The following is a 17,697-nucleotide window of genomic DNA, read 5'->3' on the forward strand; positions in this document are numbered from 1 at the left end:
CCCATCACACCGTGTGGTCTCTCTTGGAGCCCATGACCTCCTTATTTTTTTCAGTGCCTTCTGAAGATCACCACTGTGACCCCACTTTCCAGCATATGCCTGACACAGAAGTGACACTTAGTGGATACTTGTTGGATAAATTAACCAGTGTAGGTGCCCTCCCTGAAGTGGGATCAGCCCTTTGCTGAGGACAGCCTGTCCTTTCCTGAATACTCATCCACGAAAGCACAGCCACCGAGCAGGCTACCTGGCACAGAGCACCTGTGTGCGTGACTGCTGCTCGCTGCCTGTCCCAGCCACCCCTTTCCCCACGCAGACACCAGACCACCCTCCATCCAGCGTCCTGCAAGGAGACCTCGGCCTGACTCCCTCACCGGCTTTCTCCCTTTTCTCCTCCAGATTCATCCTAAAAGGCTTCTCCCCAGATGCCAGAGACCTGTCTGCTAAAGAAACCAAGACGCTGATGGCTGCTGGAGATAAAGATGGGGACGGCAAAATTGGGGTTGACGGTGGGTAGCGGTGACCTGGGGTCTGGGCATATTGTGGATCTTGGGGTGTTGGATGCAAAAAGTTTGAAGCTATGTCTGTCACAAGGAAGGGATGATATGGGGCCCCTCACTCCCCTAGATTAGAAGATAAAAATCAGTCCATTAGGTCTGAGAGCTCTGCCACATACTCCAGACAAAGGAAAACTGGTGTATTTTCCTAATTTGAAAACCTAAAAGGAGTAGATTCTGTTTTTCCTGCTGGGTAGGGGATCCAGGAGGATTAGGGATTTTTTTTTTTCCTGAACTCAGCCTGCACTTTTGCATGAATACTGATCCAAGCTCTGCGCAAACTGGCTGTGTGACCTTGGGCAGTGTCTCTCAATCACTGGGCCTCTGTCTCCCATCTGTAATCCAAGGAAACGAGGCCGACTAATCCCCAAGGATCCTCTACCTCTCACATTCTGATTCCAGGGATGGAAATTCCTATCTCCTCTCCTCCTCAGCATCTTGTCCTGGTGTCCTGTAACCCCAAGTCTCAAAACCTGTTTGGGTTTTACTCAAATGTACTATTCTAGCCTTGCAGCAGAGCCAGGAAAAACAGTAAGCCAGAAATCAGCGGGGAATTCGGACGGGGAATACCTGGTCCTGCCTTGCTTTGCAAGCTTCGATGTTAGCACAGATGAGAGACCAGTGGCCCACCGTCCACTCCTTTCTCCATTTGGCTCCATGTGGCATTCATACAGCGCACCCACATTGCCATCTCTCTTAGCATCAGGATTTCCTCAGGAATTATCTCCAGTTTGCAGGTGGGCAAATGGACTTTGACGGTGCTTAGCCTAGTTCAAAAGAGCTAGGACACAGTGGTGGGGCAGGGATTTAGAACTAGGCCTGAATGAGTGTTTGCAGCATGCTAAGCTGCTATTTGCTCCCATAATGGGCTTTTCTGCTGATCTCAGAGAAAACTGTGTGTAGGTGCTTGGCCTCTGGGCCCCAGGCTATCTCGGTTCAAATCCCAGCCCTCCTGCTTTCGAGCTGTGTGACCGTGCACAATTAGATAACTACTCTGGGCCTCTGTTTTCTCATCTCTGAACTGAACATAATGATAATTCCTATAGGGTGATTACAAGGGTTAGATGTGTTAATATGTAAAGTGCCTAGAGTAAATGCTATATATGCATTTATTAGCTAATTCATTTAAAACTAGGGACTGTGTTGCATTCATCCTTCTAGCCCCAGTATCTAGCCAATACCCCACACAAAGCAGGTTCTTCATAAACATCTGTGCCTGAGTATAAAACCCAGACCCCCATGCTCTGCTCCCTCTCTGCCCCTTGCCAGCTGTGACCTTGAACACATCACCTCTGCACACCTACGTTCCCTTGCCTGGCAAATGGGGTGCATGAGCTTCTCCTAAGACCTGTCTGGACTCGTTGTGAAAATTAAGTTTCTGGGAATACAAAATTGCTTTGGGAAAGGTACAAGGAATATGAAAGTAGGTGTATGCTTATGAGCTAGAGGGTTTTTTTGTCGTTGTTGTTTATTTCTTTTTTGTTTGTTTGTTTCCTGCCAGTAACGAGAATGGAGAATCCCTATCAAGGTCAAATGCAGGGGGTCCCCTGGCTGTCTGATGCCAGCTGCCCTTCTTGTGGCTAGGAGGGAGGGAGGTGGTTTTAAAGGAGTGGAGTAGAGAGTATTGGAAAGGCATCATTGGCTTGGCTGCTCCTCGGGCTTCTGGTGCTTGGCAGATCCTCCCTCACACCCCCATCCCCACCAGTCTGCTTATCAGACAGCTCCACCCCAAGGCTTGGCTCCCACCTCAACCCTGACCCAGGCCTCCAGACCTGCCTTCCATTTTTATTTGCAGCCAATATGCCATAGCTCAGAAGCCCTGGGCCGGGTCTTCATGGCTGACTGCTCACAGACAACCTACATGATGAAGAAAAACCAAGCCAGACCTGGCCCAGTTCCCTGTCTCCCTCCCTCCCTCCCTGCCACACTCAGATCTTAAAGCATCAACTAAACTCTTCTAACAGATCCAGCAGATGTTGACTGAGTAGCAACTCTGTGCCTGGCAATGGAAGAGATAAAAATAATTCAGGCCCATTTCCTGACTGGGTGCCCCTGAGCACCTGCTCCTTAGCCCTGAGCCCCAGCTTCCTCATCTGTAAACTAGGCATTATAACGTGAGAATGAGGCCTGTAGTGCCCAGCACATAGCAAATGCTCAATAAACGGCAACTCCAATGCCTTATTTATTTATTTATTTATTTATTTAGAGACAGTCTTTCTCTGTTGCCCAGGCTGGAGTGCAGTGGTATAATCTCAGCTCCCTGCAACCTCCGCCTTCTGGGTTTAAGCAATTCTCCTGCCTCAGCCTCCTGAGTAGCTGGGACTGTAGACATGCACCACCATGCCCAGCTAATTTTTGTATTTTTAGTGGAGATGGGGTTTCACCATGTTGGCCAGGCTGGTCTTGAACTCCTGGCCTCAAGTCATCTGCCCACCTCAGCCTCCCAAAGTGCTGGGGTTACAAGCATAAGCCACCCACCTGGCCATACAATGTCATTTTTATTGTCTGCACATTGCTTGCAGCTCTACACATATACACAAACAAGTGATAGTGCCAGCCAGAGGCAGAGGTGCAGGCTTCAGGCATTTTGTGCAGACTTGGAGGCTATGCTGCAGGCAAGGCATTGGCATCAGCTGGAAACTGTAGGGTATGTTCAGAAAGGGGCAAGAAGATTGTTTTGCCAAGAATGGGAGGAAAGACTTATTAGCTGGGCATGTCATGTGTGTCCAGCCCAGTGCTGGGTTTGGTTACCTCATTTGACCTTGGGATGACAGAAGACAAAAGTGCAGATGTAGAAAGGGCAGCCCAGGGAGTGAGTGCAAGGTCACACTGCCAGCAAGTGCGAGGGCCAGGATTCAAACCCAAAAGCATGGTCCAGGCCCACCTGTGCAGCCTCCATTGAGCTCATAGGCAAGACATAAAATAGACAATGAGCACGGACCACCCTGAGGCACTGGGGCCCCACACCTCATGCTTTTGAGGTGGGAAGATGCGGATGCCCCCTTCCTCACTCCCAACCCCCTAACGCAGGAAGGGTGGGTGCCGTGATGCCCAATAGGTGGTGAGATGGGAAGCAGAGCCTTTTTGGGGCCCAGGACATTCTGTTTCAGATACTCTGCTTTGCTGTCACTCTCTCTTAAGGCCAGAGGGCCCAAGCCCCACCTATAGCTGGAAGATGCCTTCAGCTCCTGGTAGGATCTGGGGCATGTCCCAGAGAGCCCTTCTGACCATGAAGTGCCTCATCTTTAAAACCACGAGGCACGCCGGGCGTGATGGCTCACACCTGTAATCCCAGCACTTTGGGAGGCCAAGGCAGGTGGATCACAAGGTCAGGAGTTCGAGACCAGCCTGACCAACATGGCAAAACCCTGTCTCTACTAAAAATAAAAAAATTAGCCGGGTGTGGTGGCACATGCCTGTAATCCCAGCTACTCAGGAGGCTGAGGCAGCAGAATCACTTGAACCTGGGAGGTGGAGGTTGCCGTGAGCTGAGGTCACACCATTGCACTCCAGCCTGGGCAACAGAGCAAGACTCTGTCAAAACAAAAACAAAAACAAAAACAAAAAACAAACCATGGGGCAGATAACTAGCCAGTTACTGGGGTACACTCCAGCCCTGGAATTTCACAGATGTCCCAGTGGATAAACGTCTACACAGAGGACCACTTCAGTATTTTGGCTCAGCTGCGTGACCTTGAATGACGATGGCAATAGCATCTAACTTCATAGAGCACTCAATACATGCCAGGCACTGTGCTTAGCATTTCCCTCATTTAATCTTCCTAGCTATCTCTGAAATGTATACTACTATGATTCCCATTTTATAGATGAGCACACTCAGGCTCAGAGAGACTAAGGGCTTGCATAAACCCTTTAGGCTAGGAAGAGAAAAGATCAAGGTCTGAAGTCAGGTCTGTTGAGCTCCAAAGCACATGACCTGTGCTGCCTGCTTCATTCATTCATTCATTCATAGTTTAGTTTATGATAAGATGATTTTATTGATTGACTTATTGCCTATTTCTTTCTCCTCCACTAGGATGTCAGGTCCGCTGAACAGGAACTTTGTTTTGTTCAGTTCTAATCCCAGCACCTAGCATAGGGCCTGGCCCATAGTGAGAGAACAAGAAAAGTGTATTGGTTGAATGAATGAATGAATGAATGAATGAATGAATGAATGAATTGAACAAGTGCTCAGTTCTGGGCAGCACTGTGCAGTGATGAGGACGCACAACTGCTGTATGTAGGGGGAGATGATCTGCAAGCTGAGGTTGGGGATCTGTGGGGACTTGTCTGTAGCAGGTGCTGGGAGAGCCCCAAACCAGGGACTGCCTCTCTTCCCTGCTCTGTTTGTCCTTCTGAAGGTGAGTGATATTTACCAGGTTCTTGAAGATCCTGTATTGAAGGGAGGGGGTAGGAAGACAAAGTTCTAATAATAACCCTTTGCATTCCTGTCTCTGGGGCAACTACTTCCAGGAAACTCAAAGGCTTTTATAGATGTGGTTGATTGATTCTCAAAGGCCACCCTAAAAGGCTGGTGCAGAGCTGATATGGGGAGGGGCTGAAGGCTGAAAAGGAAAGAGAAGCTAGAAAAAGAGGCGAAGGGTGCCAAAAAAAATCTTTGTTAAAGCACCTGCGGTTGCAAAGCCCAGGCATAAAAAGCAGACAAAGCAGACTATGTGGCAGGTGCCTTTTCAAATACTTCACCTTCACAGCGGGTCTCCAGCTGGGAGTCGGTGTCAGCATCACCTGGAGGGCCTTTGGCAACACAGATGGCTGTGCCAGACCCAGGAGTTTCTGATTTCTTAGGTGGAGCCCACACTTTTGCATTTCTAACAAGTTAGCAGATGGTGCTAATGATCTGGCGAACCACACTTAGAGGACCACTGCCTTACAATAATCCTAGAAAGTAGATGCCATCGCTATCGCCATTTTGCAAGTGAAGAAGCTGAGGTATCGCGAGAAGTGACATGTCCAGGGTCTCTCTGTAACACAGCTAGGACTGAGGCACAGTGGTCCAGCCAGGACCCTCTGCCATCCTGCCTCACATGGGCATGTGTCCCCAGCCTGGACCTTCCAAACTCAATGCCTGCCCCCGCAGAATGTGCCGACCGACAGGAATCGAGGTTAGCATCCGTTCCCACTTCCTGTGTGCCAAGTGCTGCCCATAGGCCTTACCTCTTTTAACTCATTCAAACCTCCCAACAGCTCTACAAGATATCTTTATTACTGATACATACAAGGAAACTGAGGCCCAGGGAAGCAGAGCGACTTGCTGTGAAGCCTCGGGGCCCTCTTCAAACCTTGACTCCTCATATCTTGCTGCAGAGAAGATCCGCAGGCCCCACGCGCACACGTGCCTACACGCAGTCCTAGTTACATTCTTCCCGAAACCCATTCCCGGTGATGGATCCACTGCCCTCTGCTTTAAGCGTGTCTAGACTCAAGAGTCTGGGGTTTGCATTTTGCTTCTGTTGCTGAAACGTAGTCATCATTATTGTCTAACCTTGCAGCCCCCTCGCCACTCACTCCCATGCCTGAAAGAATTTACCTTTTCTGCTTCCCTCTGGCAAAATCTGTTCTCTTTTATCTTTAAGTAGCCTATTTACTGTGAGAGGCGGAGCGATAGCGTGAGGCCTTGGGCTGTGGTGGAGCCCCTGAGTCAGGCAGAAATTAGAAAGCCAAATGTTGGGGGTCAGCCGTGGGAATGGCTGTATCTTTTCCTCTTTCATGACATCCATTCCCACACCTGGAAAGTGGGGAGAAAAATACTCACCCTACAGGGTTGTTGCTCAAATGAAGGGAATGTTCTGGAAATGATTCCTTTCCTCTTATTTTATGGGAATGCTTTGCTTGTCACCCACCTAAAACCTTTTGAAAGTGGTGGAATCTCAATCCTCAACAGAAATGAAATGGAGTCTAAAGCAGGAGAAAAGTGAGAGAGGGATAGAAGGAGAATTTGCCGGTCTCCCTGTAATTCTAGCTCTCCGGCCTCTATGGGGATTTGATTTCTAAGTAGGACAAGATGCTCATATCAAGGCCAGCCCAGGGTTTTGAGGGCAGAGCCCTAAGGTGCACTATGCTTTGTCCCATCTCACTGCACCCTGGTACCAGCTCAGTGAGGTCTAGGGGACACTGTGATCCCCACTGAGAGACGTGAAAACCAAAGCCCCGTAGACAGTAAGTGCCAAAGTCACATAGCAAGTCCTTGGCCCAACGGGACCCTGGTCTCCTGACTCCACCACTCCCTCCCCTAAGCTGAGCTGAGACGTTTTAGTTATAAATGGCCTCTGTGCTTAGCAAGCTGCTCCTTTTATTCCCGTGTGGACTTTCCCTAGCTCTGGCCTTATGCTGCACTAGAAAAGATTTAGCAAGGGGAGAGGAAGCAGTCCTCCTTACATAACTGGCCTTCTGTGAAAGGGAGCAGCTGCTTGGTGGAAAAAGACATTCCCCTCCATGCATCCCTCTGCTTCTGCCTCTGGGGGTTGCAGCTTGAGTTAGAATGCGGGGCCATTTAACTCCAACCTTTGAGGAAGAGACGCACCCTGACCCCGGCCACGCCTGTTGGAATCTTTCTAGCTGAGTGACACTCAGCCTCAGTTTCTCTGTAAATAAAATGAAGATAAGAGAACCGACGAGGATGAAGTGGAATAACACACCGCGCGGTGCCTGGCACAGAGTGAGCCGCAGAACTGTTGACGCGGCCTCCTTGTGGCTATCTGGCTTGACCCGGAGTGACTCTGCCTCCCAGTTCTCCAGGATGGGAAGGTGATCCCTGTTTGAGATACCAATTTATAAGAAACCGAGCCCAGGAGCTATTTAGAGGCGAGGTGATAAACCAGGAGGCCGGCTCCTTCATCCCGGTCATCACGGTCATCACGACAGAGGGAGGGAAAGAGCCTTCCAGCCGCTGACTCAATGGCTGGCTCAGTTTCGCTTTGGGCCATCACTGTGTGCCGGTCTCACCTGTCAATAGCTTCTAAATTTGTCCAATCCCCACAGCCTTGGACTAGGGCAGACCTAATTAGGCTAATTTCAGTTTCCTAAGGGAAAGAAAAGAACAGAATCCTCCAGTTCTCTGATCCTCCCTCTGCTGCCTCCCTCCCACCCCCGTCCCTACCGTCTACCTCCTTCGTCTCTCTCCTTCGTCTCTTTCTGATTGGACAATGACGACATCTGCGAGCTGGCCCCAGAGGGGGTTGGGCGAGGTTTTAGCCTGCAAAGGTACTGCTGTACTTGCATGTCTTAGAAGAGAATGATGATTCTGGATGCCTCCAAAGGAAGACTCTCTTCTACCTGTCAACATTAAGAGTTGATTTAGTCGCATTCCCACTGTGTGCCAGGCACTGTGCTGGGTACTCCTTCTCCGTTATCTCATGGAGCCTTTACCATAACCCTATAAGGAGATAGTCCCAGTATCCCCATTTTATAGACGAGGAAACTGAGGATCAGGAACTAAGTTGCCGTGGATGGGTGTGCCGGAGGTGGGATGCTATTCGTCTCACTGATGGGATAGATGGATTGGAAACTTGTACCAGGTCAGCTGGTTGCTCTTTAGGTTTTCCGTGCCCTCTGTTTATATCTTCCTTTTCCTGCTTAGTTTCAGGACTTTCGTGGTTAATGTTATGTCAAAGCTCCAACCTGTGTCCGTTGTGCTGGGGAGATCCACACAGGAGGTGGAACTAACACTTAGAAGTTACTATGTGCCAGTCATGTTACCGCTTCTGGTCTTTCTAATAGCTATCTAAACAGGCATTATTATACCCACTTTACAAATGAGAAAACTGAGCTTCAGAGAGCTAAAGTAGTGACTGATGGCCACCTAGCCAGGTAGTGATGGAACAAGATTCAGACGTAGGTCCGGGGTTGCTGGACGGTTGCAGGTAGGTGCCAGGATGGAGGCAGGAAATACTGGGATCATGGAGACAAACAATGGCAACATGAACAACAATGATGCTAACAATTACCAGTTACAGTACCATTTAGAGCCTCCTGCTTCTGCCAGGCAGTAGCCAGGCATTTTATAGGTTTGGTTTCAAAGTGGCTTGAGGTATAGAAACACTTTGGTTGCAACATCACCAGATACCGAGAGCTTGCTGTGCATCAGGCCTGTGACCAAGAGCTTTAGTGCTGGCTCCTCTGAACAACTTAAGGAAGTAGGTACTATCATGAGCTCCATTTGACAGATGAGGTGAAGCATCTAGTTGAAGGCCACAGGAAGAAGAAATGGGAGCTGGGTGTTACCCCCAGCTTGCTTGCTCCAAACACCATGTGACAGCCAGAAAGGCGTCTTCTAGACCCAACACTCACTCATAAGAAAACCAGACCAGGGAGGATGAGGTGTGTTGTCCAAGGACAGCAGCAGATGCCAAAGCCAAGACTAGAACCTGATCGTTCAAAGCTGCATTCGCCATCCTGGGATCCTACCTACTGCCCGTTCTGCTGACCTAGAGTTTATGGGATCTTTGTTTGTGGGTTTTTTTTTTTTTTGAGACAGAGTCTCACTGTGTCACCCAGGCTGGAGTGCGGTGGTGTGATCTCAGCTCACTGCAATCTCCATCTCCGCGGTTCAAGCCATTCTCCTGCCTCAGCCTCCTGAGTACCTGGGATTACAGGTGCGCGCCACCATGCCTGGCTAACTTTTGTATTTTTAGTAGAGACGGGGTTTCACCATGTTGGTCAGGCTGGTCTCGAACTCCTGACCTTGTGATCTACCCACCTCGGCCTCCCAAAGTGTTGGGATTACAGGCATGAGCCAACGCACCCAGCCAGTTATTTGTTTTTCTTTAAGGAGAGACCTGGGCATTTTAGAGGAAGGGTTTGGCTAGGAGACCCGTTAGTTAATTGACTGGCTCCTAAGAGCTCAGCCCTGAGGCAGACATGAAAGGCACGGAAGAGGTGGCTCCTGCCCTCAATTTATCTACAAAGTCCCCTGTTGAAGGTTCTGAGGGGATAAAATTAGAATTCCGTGTTCTCTGCTGAAGGCCAGTGCATGTGGCTATTGTGATGTCCTGGCTGCTTCAGAATAGATTGCAAGGTGGGCAGAGGGGCTGATTTAAGAGGCTTTCAAAAACCCCACAGCTCCAAAGTACCTCCCAAAGTCTGACTCCAAAATGCCTGACTTTCCATCACTGGAGAGTCCCTCATTGGTGTCCCTGGGCCCCCATCACACCAGCTGCACCAAATCCCATCTAGTGTGAAGGTGATCAACGGACTCTTTACCGATGAGCAGCCTGAGAGCCCATAATTTCTAGAGTGAGGATGAAGGGGTCAGTGCAGGCTGGAGCACAGAGAGGACCAGCTTCCCCTCTTGACAGTCTCTCCACGAGCAGGCTATGGCAGACAGGCTCATGCATCCTTTATCCCAGGACAGAGAAACTCAGTGTCCCCAAACAGGGAATGCCAGTGCTGGCTGAAATGACAGGTTTAAGTTGGAGAGGGCTCATGCTTCTGCCTGAGCCGGGACGCTAGCCCTCTCAGAAGTAGCCTCTCCACATTCGTGTAGGGGGTTCCTGAGGCCGGAGGCCAAGTCCTGGCTCTGGCTCTTGTTTTCCACATGACCCTGACACCTCACCTTCCCAGCCTCCATTTCCCCATCTATAAAATTAGAATCCTCCCAGACTGTCATGTGAATTATATGAAGTAAGTTAGAGCTTGTTGAACCTTAAGAAGGACTCATGAGCCATCTCATCTATCCATCCATCCATCCATCCATTCATCCATCCATCCATCCATCCTCCATCTATCCATCCAGCCATTCATACTTCTCTCCTTCCCTCCATCCATCCACCAACTCCTCATCCATCCATCCATCCATCCATCCATCCATCCATCCATCCCTCCATCCATCTACTCCATCCTTCCGTCCCACTATCCCTCCCTCCATCTGTCCATCCATCCCTCCATCCATCCACCCAGTGCTTATTTACGAGCACCTACTGTGTGCCAGGAACACTGTGGCTGCCAGGAGAGCAGTGAACGAGAGAGAGGCTCCCCTGCCCTCCAGAGTTTGTATTCTAGTAGGGGGAGACCGACAAAAATAAGTGCATATATAAGATCATTTCAGAGAGTGCCAAGGACTATGAAGTAAATAAAAAAGGACTAATGAGATGGGGTGGTGATATTTGAGCTGGGACATGCGTCACTCTATACCTAGGTCAAAGTAGGTCAGAAACTACTGGGATGAAGAAGGAAGCCTAAAAGCATTTCTAGCTTGAATCATGTCTGCTGTGTGACCATGGTCAAGCTGCTTAACTTTCGAGCCTCAGTTTGTTTCCCCATCTGTAAAATACAGGCAAAGGTGTGTCTCTCATGGAGTAGTCGTGAGGATTCAGTGAGATAATATATGCAAAATGCTTCCCACATTGGCATTCAATAAATGTTAGTTACTAGCTATTATTAATAAAAGTACTACGAATAAAAGACATCTCAAAATAACCACCTGCCCCACCGAGGTCCTGGAAGATCACAGACTCCTGGCTGAGAAAGTAAGCACTTTCACACCTGCCCTGTGGGAGGGACTCTGTACAAGTGTTTGTTGTTTTTGTATTTATTTGATACTCCATCCTTGGCACTGCTGTTACCACTCGGCCAGAGAGCCTTGGAGTTTCAAGACCAGCTGGTGGACCCTCACTCTCGGTCCCGCCCTGCATCCCCCATATCCAGGTCACCCACCTTTCCTATCCTAGGACACCCTAGGGACAGGAGAGCATGGTGTCTATTTCCTAAGTCAAACCTCAGAAAAGTGAGGCACCCAGGTATGTTATGTGTCCCTTCATCTGGCCAGGGGCAGTGCCAGGTTATTTATTTATTTATTTTTTAATTTTTTTATTTTTTGAGACAGAGTCTCGCTCTGTCACCAGGTTGGAGTGCAGTGGCGCAATCTCGGCTCACTGCAACCTCCACCTCCTGGGTTCAAGCCATTCTCCTGCCTCAGCCTCCCAAGTAGCTGGGACTACAGGCACGCATCACCACGTCCCGCTAATTTTTGTATTTTTAGTAGAGACAGGGTTTCACCATGTTGGCCAGGATGGTCTCAATCTCTTGCCCTCGTGATCCACCTGCCTCGGCCTCCCAAAGTGTTGGGATTACAGGGGTGAGCCACCGTGCCCAGCCCAGTGCCAGGTTATTTCTACAACACAGCATGTGTTGGTTTGGTTTTTTGTGTGTTTGTTTTTTCACTTTTTAAATTTTGAAATAATTGTAGATATACAGAAGAATTGCAATGATAGTACAGAGAGTCCTGTACACCCTTCACCCAGCTCCCCCGATGTTAATATTTTACATAACCACAGTACAATGATGAAAACTAAGAAACTGCATAGGTGGGGTTTTACATTTGTATTCCATACAAAGTCCAGGGAGGACGCAGCTCACCTCAAATGAGTCCCAGATACTTTTTGTGGCCTTTTTGAAGCCATTTCACGACCAGTTTTTTATTTGTCTTTCCCAAGGAATTATTACTGGCCCCTCTCTTCACTCCACTGACAGATGAGGAAACCAAAACCCAGACAGATACATTTTCCAGCAAATAGGGCCAGACTAGGCCTAGAAGCCCTAACTTTCAATCCCCAGCCTGTGATCTCCCCACATCACAACACTGCATTTTATTTTTTCTTTCTTTCTTTTTCTGTTGTTGTTTTGTTTTATTTTGTTTTGACACGGAGTCTCATTCTGTTGCCCATGGTGAAGTGCAGTGGCACAATCTCAGCTTACTGCAACCTCTGTCTTCTGGGTTCAAGCAATTCTCCTGCCTCAGCCTTTGGAGTAGCTGGGATTACAGACCCATCATGTTCCACCTCACTTCACTCATCTGCCCACTCATTCATTTATTCATTCATTCATGTTCACACTCACACTCTGGGACTCCTGCAGCAGAAGCAAGAACCCAGAGAAAGCACCACCCAGGGCCCTGCAGTCAGGTATGGACAGTCTCTCTTGCATTCCAGCCTCTGACTCACTTTCCTTTGTCATTTTCTTCTGCAGAATTCTCCACTCTGGTGGCTGAAAGCTAAGAAGCACTGACTGCCCCAGGTCTTCCACCTCTCTGCCCTGAACACTCAATCTCAGCCCCTCTTGCCACCCTCCTGCGTTTCTGTTCAGTTTGTTTATGTTATTTTTTACTCTCCCCATCCCCTGTGGCCCTCTAATGACACCATTCTTCTGGAAAATGCTGGAGAAGCAATAAAGGTTGTACCAGTCAAACTCTGCTTGCTGAGGAAGACCCAGGCCTAGTCAGGCATTGGCTTTCCAGATGCATCTGGGCAGGGGGTGGGGGCCAGATTGCGACAGTTAGAAAAGATGTGATAGGAGAGAATGGAAGGGAACAGCCTCTTTTCTGCACTAGGTACTAAGCATGGCACTCTACAGAGGTTACCCACTTACTCCCTAACACCACCCCATAAGGTCGGTGATGAAACTCCCATTCTCTAAAAAACTAAGTCTCAGAGAGGGGAAGTGATGTGTCTAAGCCCACAAAGATAGGATTTGTTAGTATTGGGGTTTGTTGAGTAGGTGGGTGGATGGATGGATGGATGGATGGATGGATGGATGGATGGATGGATGAACGGATGGATGAATGGGTGGGTGGGTGGATGGATGGATGGATGGATGGATGGATGGATGGATAGATGGATGGATGGATGGGTAGATGGGTGGGCGGATGGGTAAATGGATGGATGGGTGGGTGAATGGATGGATGGATGAATGGGTGGATGGGTGGGTGGATGGGTGGATGGGTGTGTGGATGGATGGGTGGATGGGTGGGTGGATGGGTGGATGGGTGTGTGGATGGATGGGTGGATGGGTGGGTGGATGGATGGATGGATGAATGGATGGATGGATAGGTGGGTGGACGGGTGTGTGGATGGATGGGTGGATGGGTGGGTGGATGGGTGGATGGATGGATGGATGAATGGATGGATGAATGGGTGGGTGGATGGATGGATGGATAAATAGATAGATGGATGGATGGATGGGTAGATGGGTGGGCAGATGGGTAAATGGATGGATGGGTGGGTGAATGGATGGATGGATGAATGGGTGGATGGGTGGGGGGATGGATGGATGGATGGATGGATGGATGGATGGATGGATGGATGAGTGGGTGGATGGATGGATAGACACATAGATGGATGGATACCATTAAGACTTTTTGTTACAAATCACAGAACCCCAACTCAAGTAACTTAAGCTAAAAAGGAAGGAAACAAAGGACTAGATTGGCTTATGTGCCTGAATAGTTAGGGGTAGGTCTTCAGGAACAGCTGGATCAAGGGTTTCAAGTGATATCATCAGGACTAAGTCCCTCTTTTCCTCTCTCTGAGCACTGCTTTCCTTTGTGCTGAATTTGTTATCAGGAGGGCTCTGCCTTCATGATGGCAAGATTCCCGCAGCAGCTCAAGGTGAACATTCAGCATTACCAGCAAAAAAAAAGAATTTCTTGTTCCCAAACACTCTATCAGAAGGCCCCAAATTTAGTCCCATTAATACTAGCAACTAACGTTTACTGAGCACTTACTCTGTGCTGAGTCCTTTACAGGATTCCATCTGCACAACAGCCCTATGAAATGCGTGCTATTATTACATCCCTCGTATGGATGAGGAAACTAAGGCACGTAGAATTTAAAAGTCACACAGCAACCACGGGGAGGATCAAGGACCCCAACCCCAGCATCACCTCCAGAGCCTGTATCCCTTCCTGAGTCAGACACAGAGGCCGGGAGGAGGGATCCTGATTGGAGACAGGTGGAGTCAGTCACACACAAGGCTCATGGCCTGAGGGTGGGAGAGGGGCACCCCTGAGGAAATGAAAAGTGGGGACAGATGCTGGGGGTGAACATGGCCTACAGAATGACTTCTGCTGTTCCCCAAGACAGCCTTGGGGAAGTTATCTTAGATTTCCCTGGGTGGGGACGGGGCATTGGAGTGGTAGTCTCTCTCTCACCAGACCCCATGCCCTGCACCTCCCCTGCTCTCTGAGGTGTCGCCCTTAGGCAGGGCTGTCAGGAAGCCTCTCCCTGAGGGCCCAGCCCGGGGCAGACAACCCATCAGGACCCAGGCTGAGGGGCAGGGATGGGCAGGCCCCATCCAGGGTGGTAGCCAGGCTCAGAGCAAGCAGTCCTAGGCCTGGGAGGGGACTCAAGGCCAACACTGGGAACTGGGTCAACACAGCAGCTGCCAGGGGCTCAGCCAGGTGCCAGGGCCTGCATAAAGGTGGCATGTGAGCCAGAGGTGGAGAACGTGGGAATGGGCGTGGGAGTGGGAATGTGCACGTGCATGTGGGCAGGCATGAGGGCACTGGTATACACACATGCTTGTCACAACAGTCAGGACCAATGCAGACTTGGGTCTCCATGTGGGGTCTCAGAGGGCCCAACTCTGGACACCGAGGTGGGGTTGGGGAAGAGGAAGAGGGCCCACCCCATGCTGGGTCTCTGTGGAATGCAGGCGGAGGGGCGGGGGCTGGGGAGCTGGAGCATTTCACCCAGAAACCAGGTCAGAGCCCTGTGAGAGGACAGGCAGGTCAGGATGACCGTGACAGCTGCCCGCCGGCCTGGAGTGGCCTCAGTGCCTCTTGTTCTGCACCTGCATGACAGCCCACACCATGCAATTCAGACTCAGGGCAGCAAATGGTGCAGCAGCCACGCATCGGAGAGCATGGCCCTTTGACCTCTCCGGGGATGCAGGGCATTGGCTCCAGGACCCTGTTTTGAAAAGACTCTGCCTGGCACCTGGGAAGGTCAAGGAGGAAATGGCTTCCCTGCAAAGGCTCAGGGCCCCTGTGCTGTTGCTGCAGGATAACAGAGGCAGCAGTAATGGCGGCCACCTTGGGGCTGGGAGGGTTCTATTTACTAAACCACGACATCTCATTCCCTCCTTTCAACAAGCCTCGGCAATAAGCACTACCATTACCCCTTTTCAGGCAAGAAAGCCAAGGCCCTCTGGGGACACACAGCCGGCAAGAGGCAGAGCTGGAATTAAATGCAGGGCTTAATGACTCAACATACCACTGTGCACAGCGCAGGGTGACAGCGCTGGGCATCTTGTGGAGCGGGGATGGGAGGGGAGCACAGGAGTGTGGCAGGGGAGGTGAAATGACAAGGGACAGCCTTGCTGACCCCAGCAGTCATTCGCCAAGCCCTCTTCCTCCTGACTCCCACGTCGTGCTCCACCCAGCCATGTCTCTTGCCCTTGGCCACCACCTGAATCTGGGCCCCATCACAGGTGGGATTGGGCCCGACATAGAGGACCCTGGCAGCCTGGGTCTCCCATTTGTAAAGAGTCTCCAGTTCAGACACGGGCATCTGTTCAAATGCGACTAATATCCAGTCAGTGTCTCTAACACGGGTTTGGCTTCTTTCTACACTGCAACCTTCACTGTGTCGAGGGGGCTGGCTTCTCCCCGTCTCTGGGAGACACTGGTGGGACCGCCCTTGTGTCCATGAACCACTGCAGTGGTCCCCAGCCTGTCTCCTGGCCTCCTCTCCCCTTCCCTCTCCCCTCTCCACCCAGAGCCCAAGGGCTCTTTCCAAAACATAGATCAAATCACATTGTTCTGCTTAAATCTTTCCAGTGACTGCCCAATCTATAGACTCAAATCCCGGAGCTAAACACAGAGTTCCTGCCTGCGGGCATGACCCAGCCTCCATCCCAGCCCTTCTCCCTCAGCCTGGCCCATTCTGCCTCCCTGTCCTCCCCAGTCCCCCTTTCCCTGGCTCAATCCTCTTCATCCTCAGGAATCTACTCTGGGGCATCATCCCCAGCTGAGGTTAGAGCCCCTGCACCACTCCTGTAAGTGAAATGAAAAACAAAAAAAAAAGCAATATGTGACAATCTGATTCCCGTCCACCTCTCCCAAAGACCACGCAATGCCTGAGAGCAGGGCCCATCTGCAGGGGTCCTGCTAAATCCCAGAACCTGGCATCGAAAAGATGCTGGGCTTCACCCACCCTGATGCAGATGTGGTCATAAAGGCCCAGCGTGGCTTGTGACTCACTGAAGACCATACAGCAGTGCAGAGCAGAACAGGGCTTGGCCCCTGGCCCCTGCTGTGCCACCCCTGCCGTGGTGCCATCCATAGGGACCTGCTAACTCAGTAAGGAATGCAGGCATGACAGGAAGCCCTCCCTGCCCAGCATACCCCTCTGTGGCCCGGTATCACTGGGCTCCAGTTCCTCAGTCTCCAGCCACCCCCACCCTGACACCTGCACCACCAGCCACCTCTGGGTTTTCTCATCTGTTGAATGCAGCTCCTTCTCTTCATTGTCGTGGTCAGAGGAGGTCTGCTGCTTACCTCTATGCCTTTTTGTCTGAGAGGCTGGGAGCAGGAAGGAGAAAGATCAGGCCAGAGGAAGGGCCCCAAATCAATCTGTCTCTGAGTGGTTTTAATAAGAGCTGGGAGGGCCCAGCTTCATGGAGTGACGAATGATCACTGGATCCCTGGATCTCCTAGCCCTGGTCCCAGAGCTAGGAGACAGGGGACTCAGGGGAGAAGGAAGAGCCAGGAGCATCAGAACAAAGACTCCATGGAGAGAAAGGATGGGTGGGAAGTTGGGATTGAGCTGCCCTCTGCTATCAACCATGACCCTGGATAATATTACTGTGCTGGGCTGTAGCTCTGGGGCTGGACAGAGCTGGATTCCAAATCTGCGTCTTCCTCCTTCTTGCTGGACACTTTGCATATACCATCTGCTATGGTCTGAAGGTTTGTGTCCCTCCAAAATTTACAGTCAAAACCCAACTCTCAAGGCGATGGTATTAGAAGGTGGGGCCTTTGGGAGGTGATGGGTCATAGGAGTGGAACCCTCATGGATGGGATGAGTGTCCTCACACAGGAGCCCTGAGGGAGGCTCCTAGCCCTTTGCCCTTTCACCATGTGAGGCTATAGCAACAGGGAGCCATCTGTGAAGCAGGAGCCCTCACCAGACACCGAGGCTTCCAGCACCCTGATCTTGGACTTCCCAGCCTCCAGAACTGTGAGCAATAAATTTCTGTTGTTTACAAATCACCCAGTCTAAGGTATTTGTTATAGCAGTCCAAATGGACTAAGGCACTGTGTCTTAATCCACACTGTAGCCATCCAAGGAAGAGATGTCTGTCTGTTTTATACAGGAAGGTTCAGAGAGGTTAGGCAACTTGCCCA

At 50.4% G+C, this 17,697-nt stretch overlaps 1 protein-coding gene across 2 annotated transcripts in view; it reads left to right on the forward strand.

The window, feature by feature from the left end:
• Window positions 1-12,758, forward strand: part of PVALB (parvalbumin) — a 15,757-nt gene extending 2,999 nt beyond the window's left edge. The window contains exons 3-4 of one of the 2 annotated variants that reach the window (XR_013399134.1): window positions 400-1,062; window positions 4,071-5,451. Coding sequence is in view for 1 of the 2 variants with exons in the window: in XM_015150253.3 (XP_015005739.2) it covers window positions 400-509; window positions 12,540-12,568 (139 nt within the window). In the remaining variant the exon portion in view is untranslated. Of the gene's footprint in view, window positions 1-399; window positions 1,063-4,070; window positions 5,452-12,539 lie in introns of those variants that run through there. The other variant, XM_015150253.3, reaches the window with a different exon arrangement.
• The last annotated feature ends 4,939 nt before the right edge of the window (window positions 12,759-17,697 follow it).

The sequence above is a fragment of the Macaca mulatta genome, chromosome 10 (assembly GCF_049350105.2).
Source record: "Macaca mulatta isolate MMU2019108-1 chromosome 10, T2T-MMU8v2.0, whole genome shotgun sequence".
Classification (NCBI taxonomy): Eukaryota; Metazoa; Chordata; class Mammalia; order Primates; family Cercopithecidae; genus Macaca; species Macaca mulatta.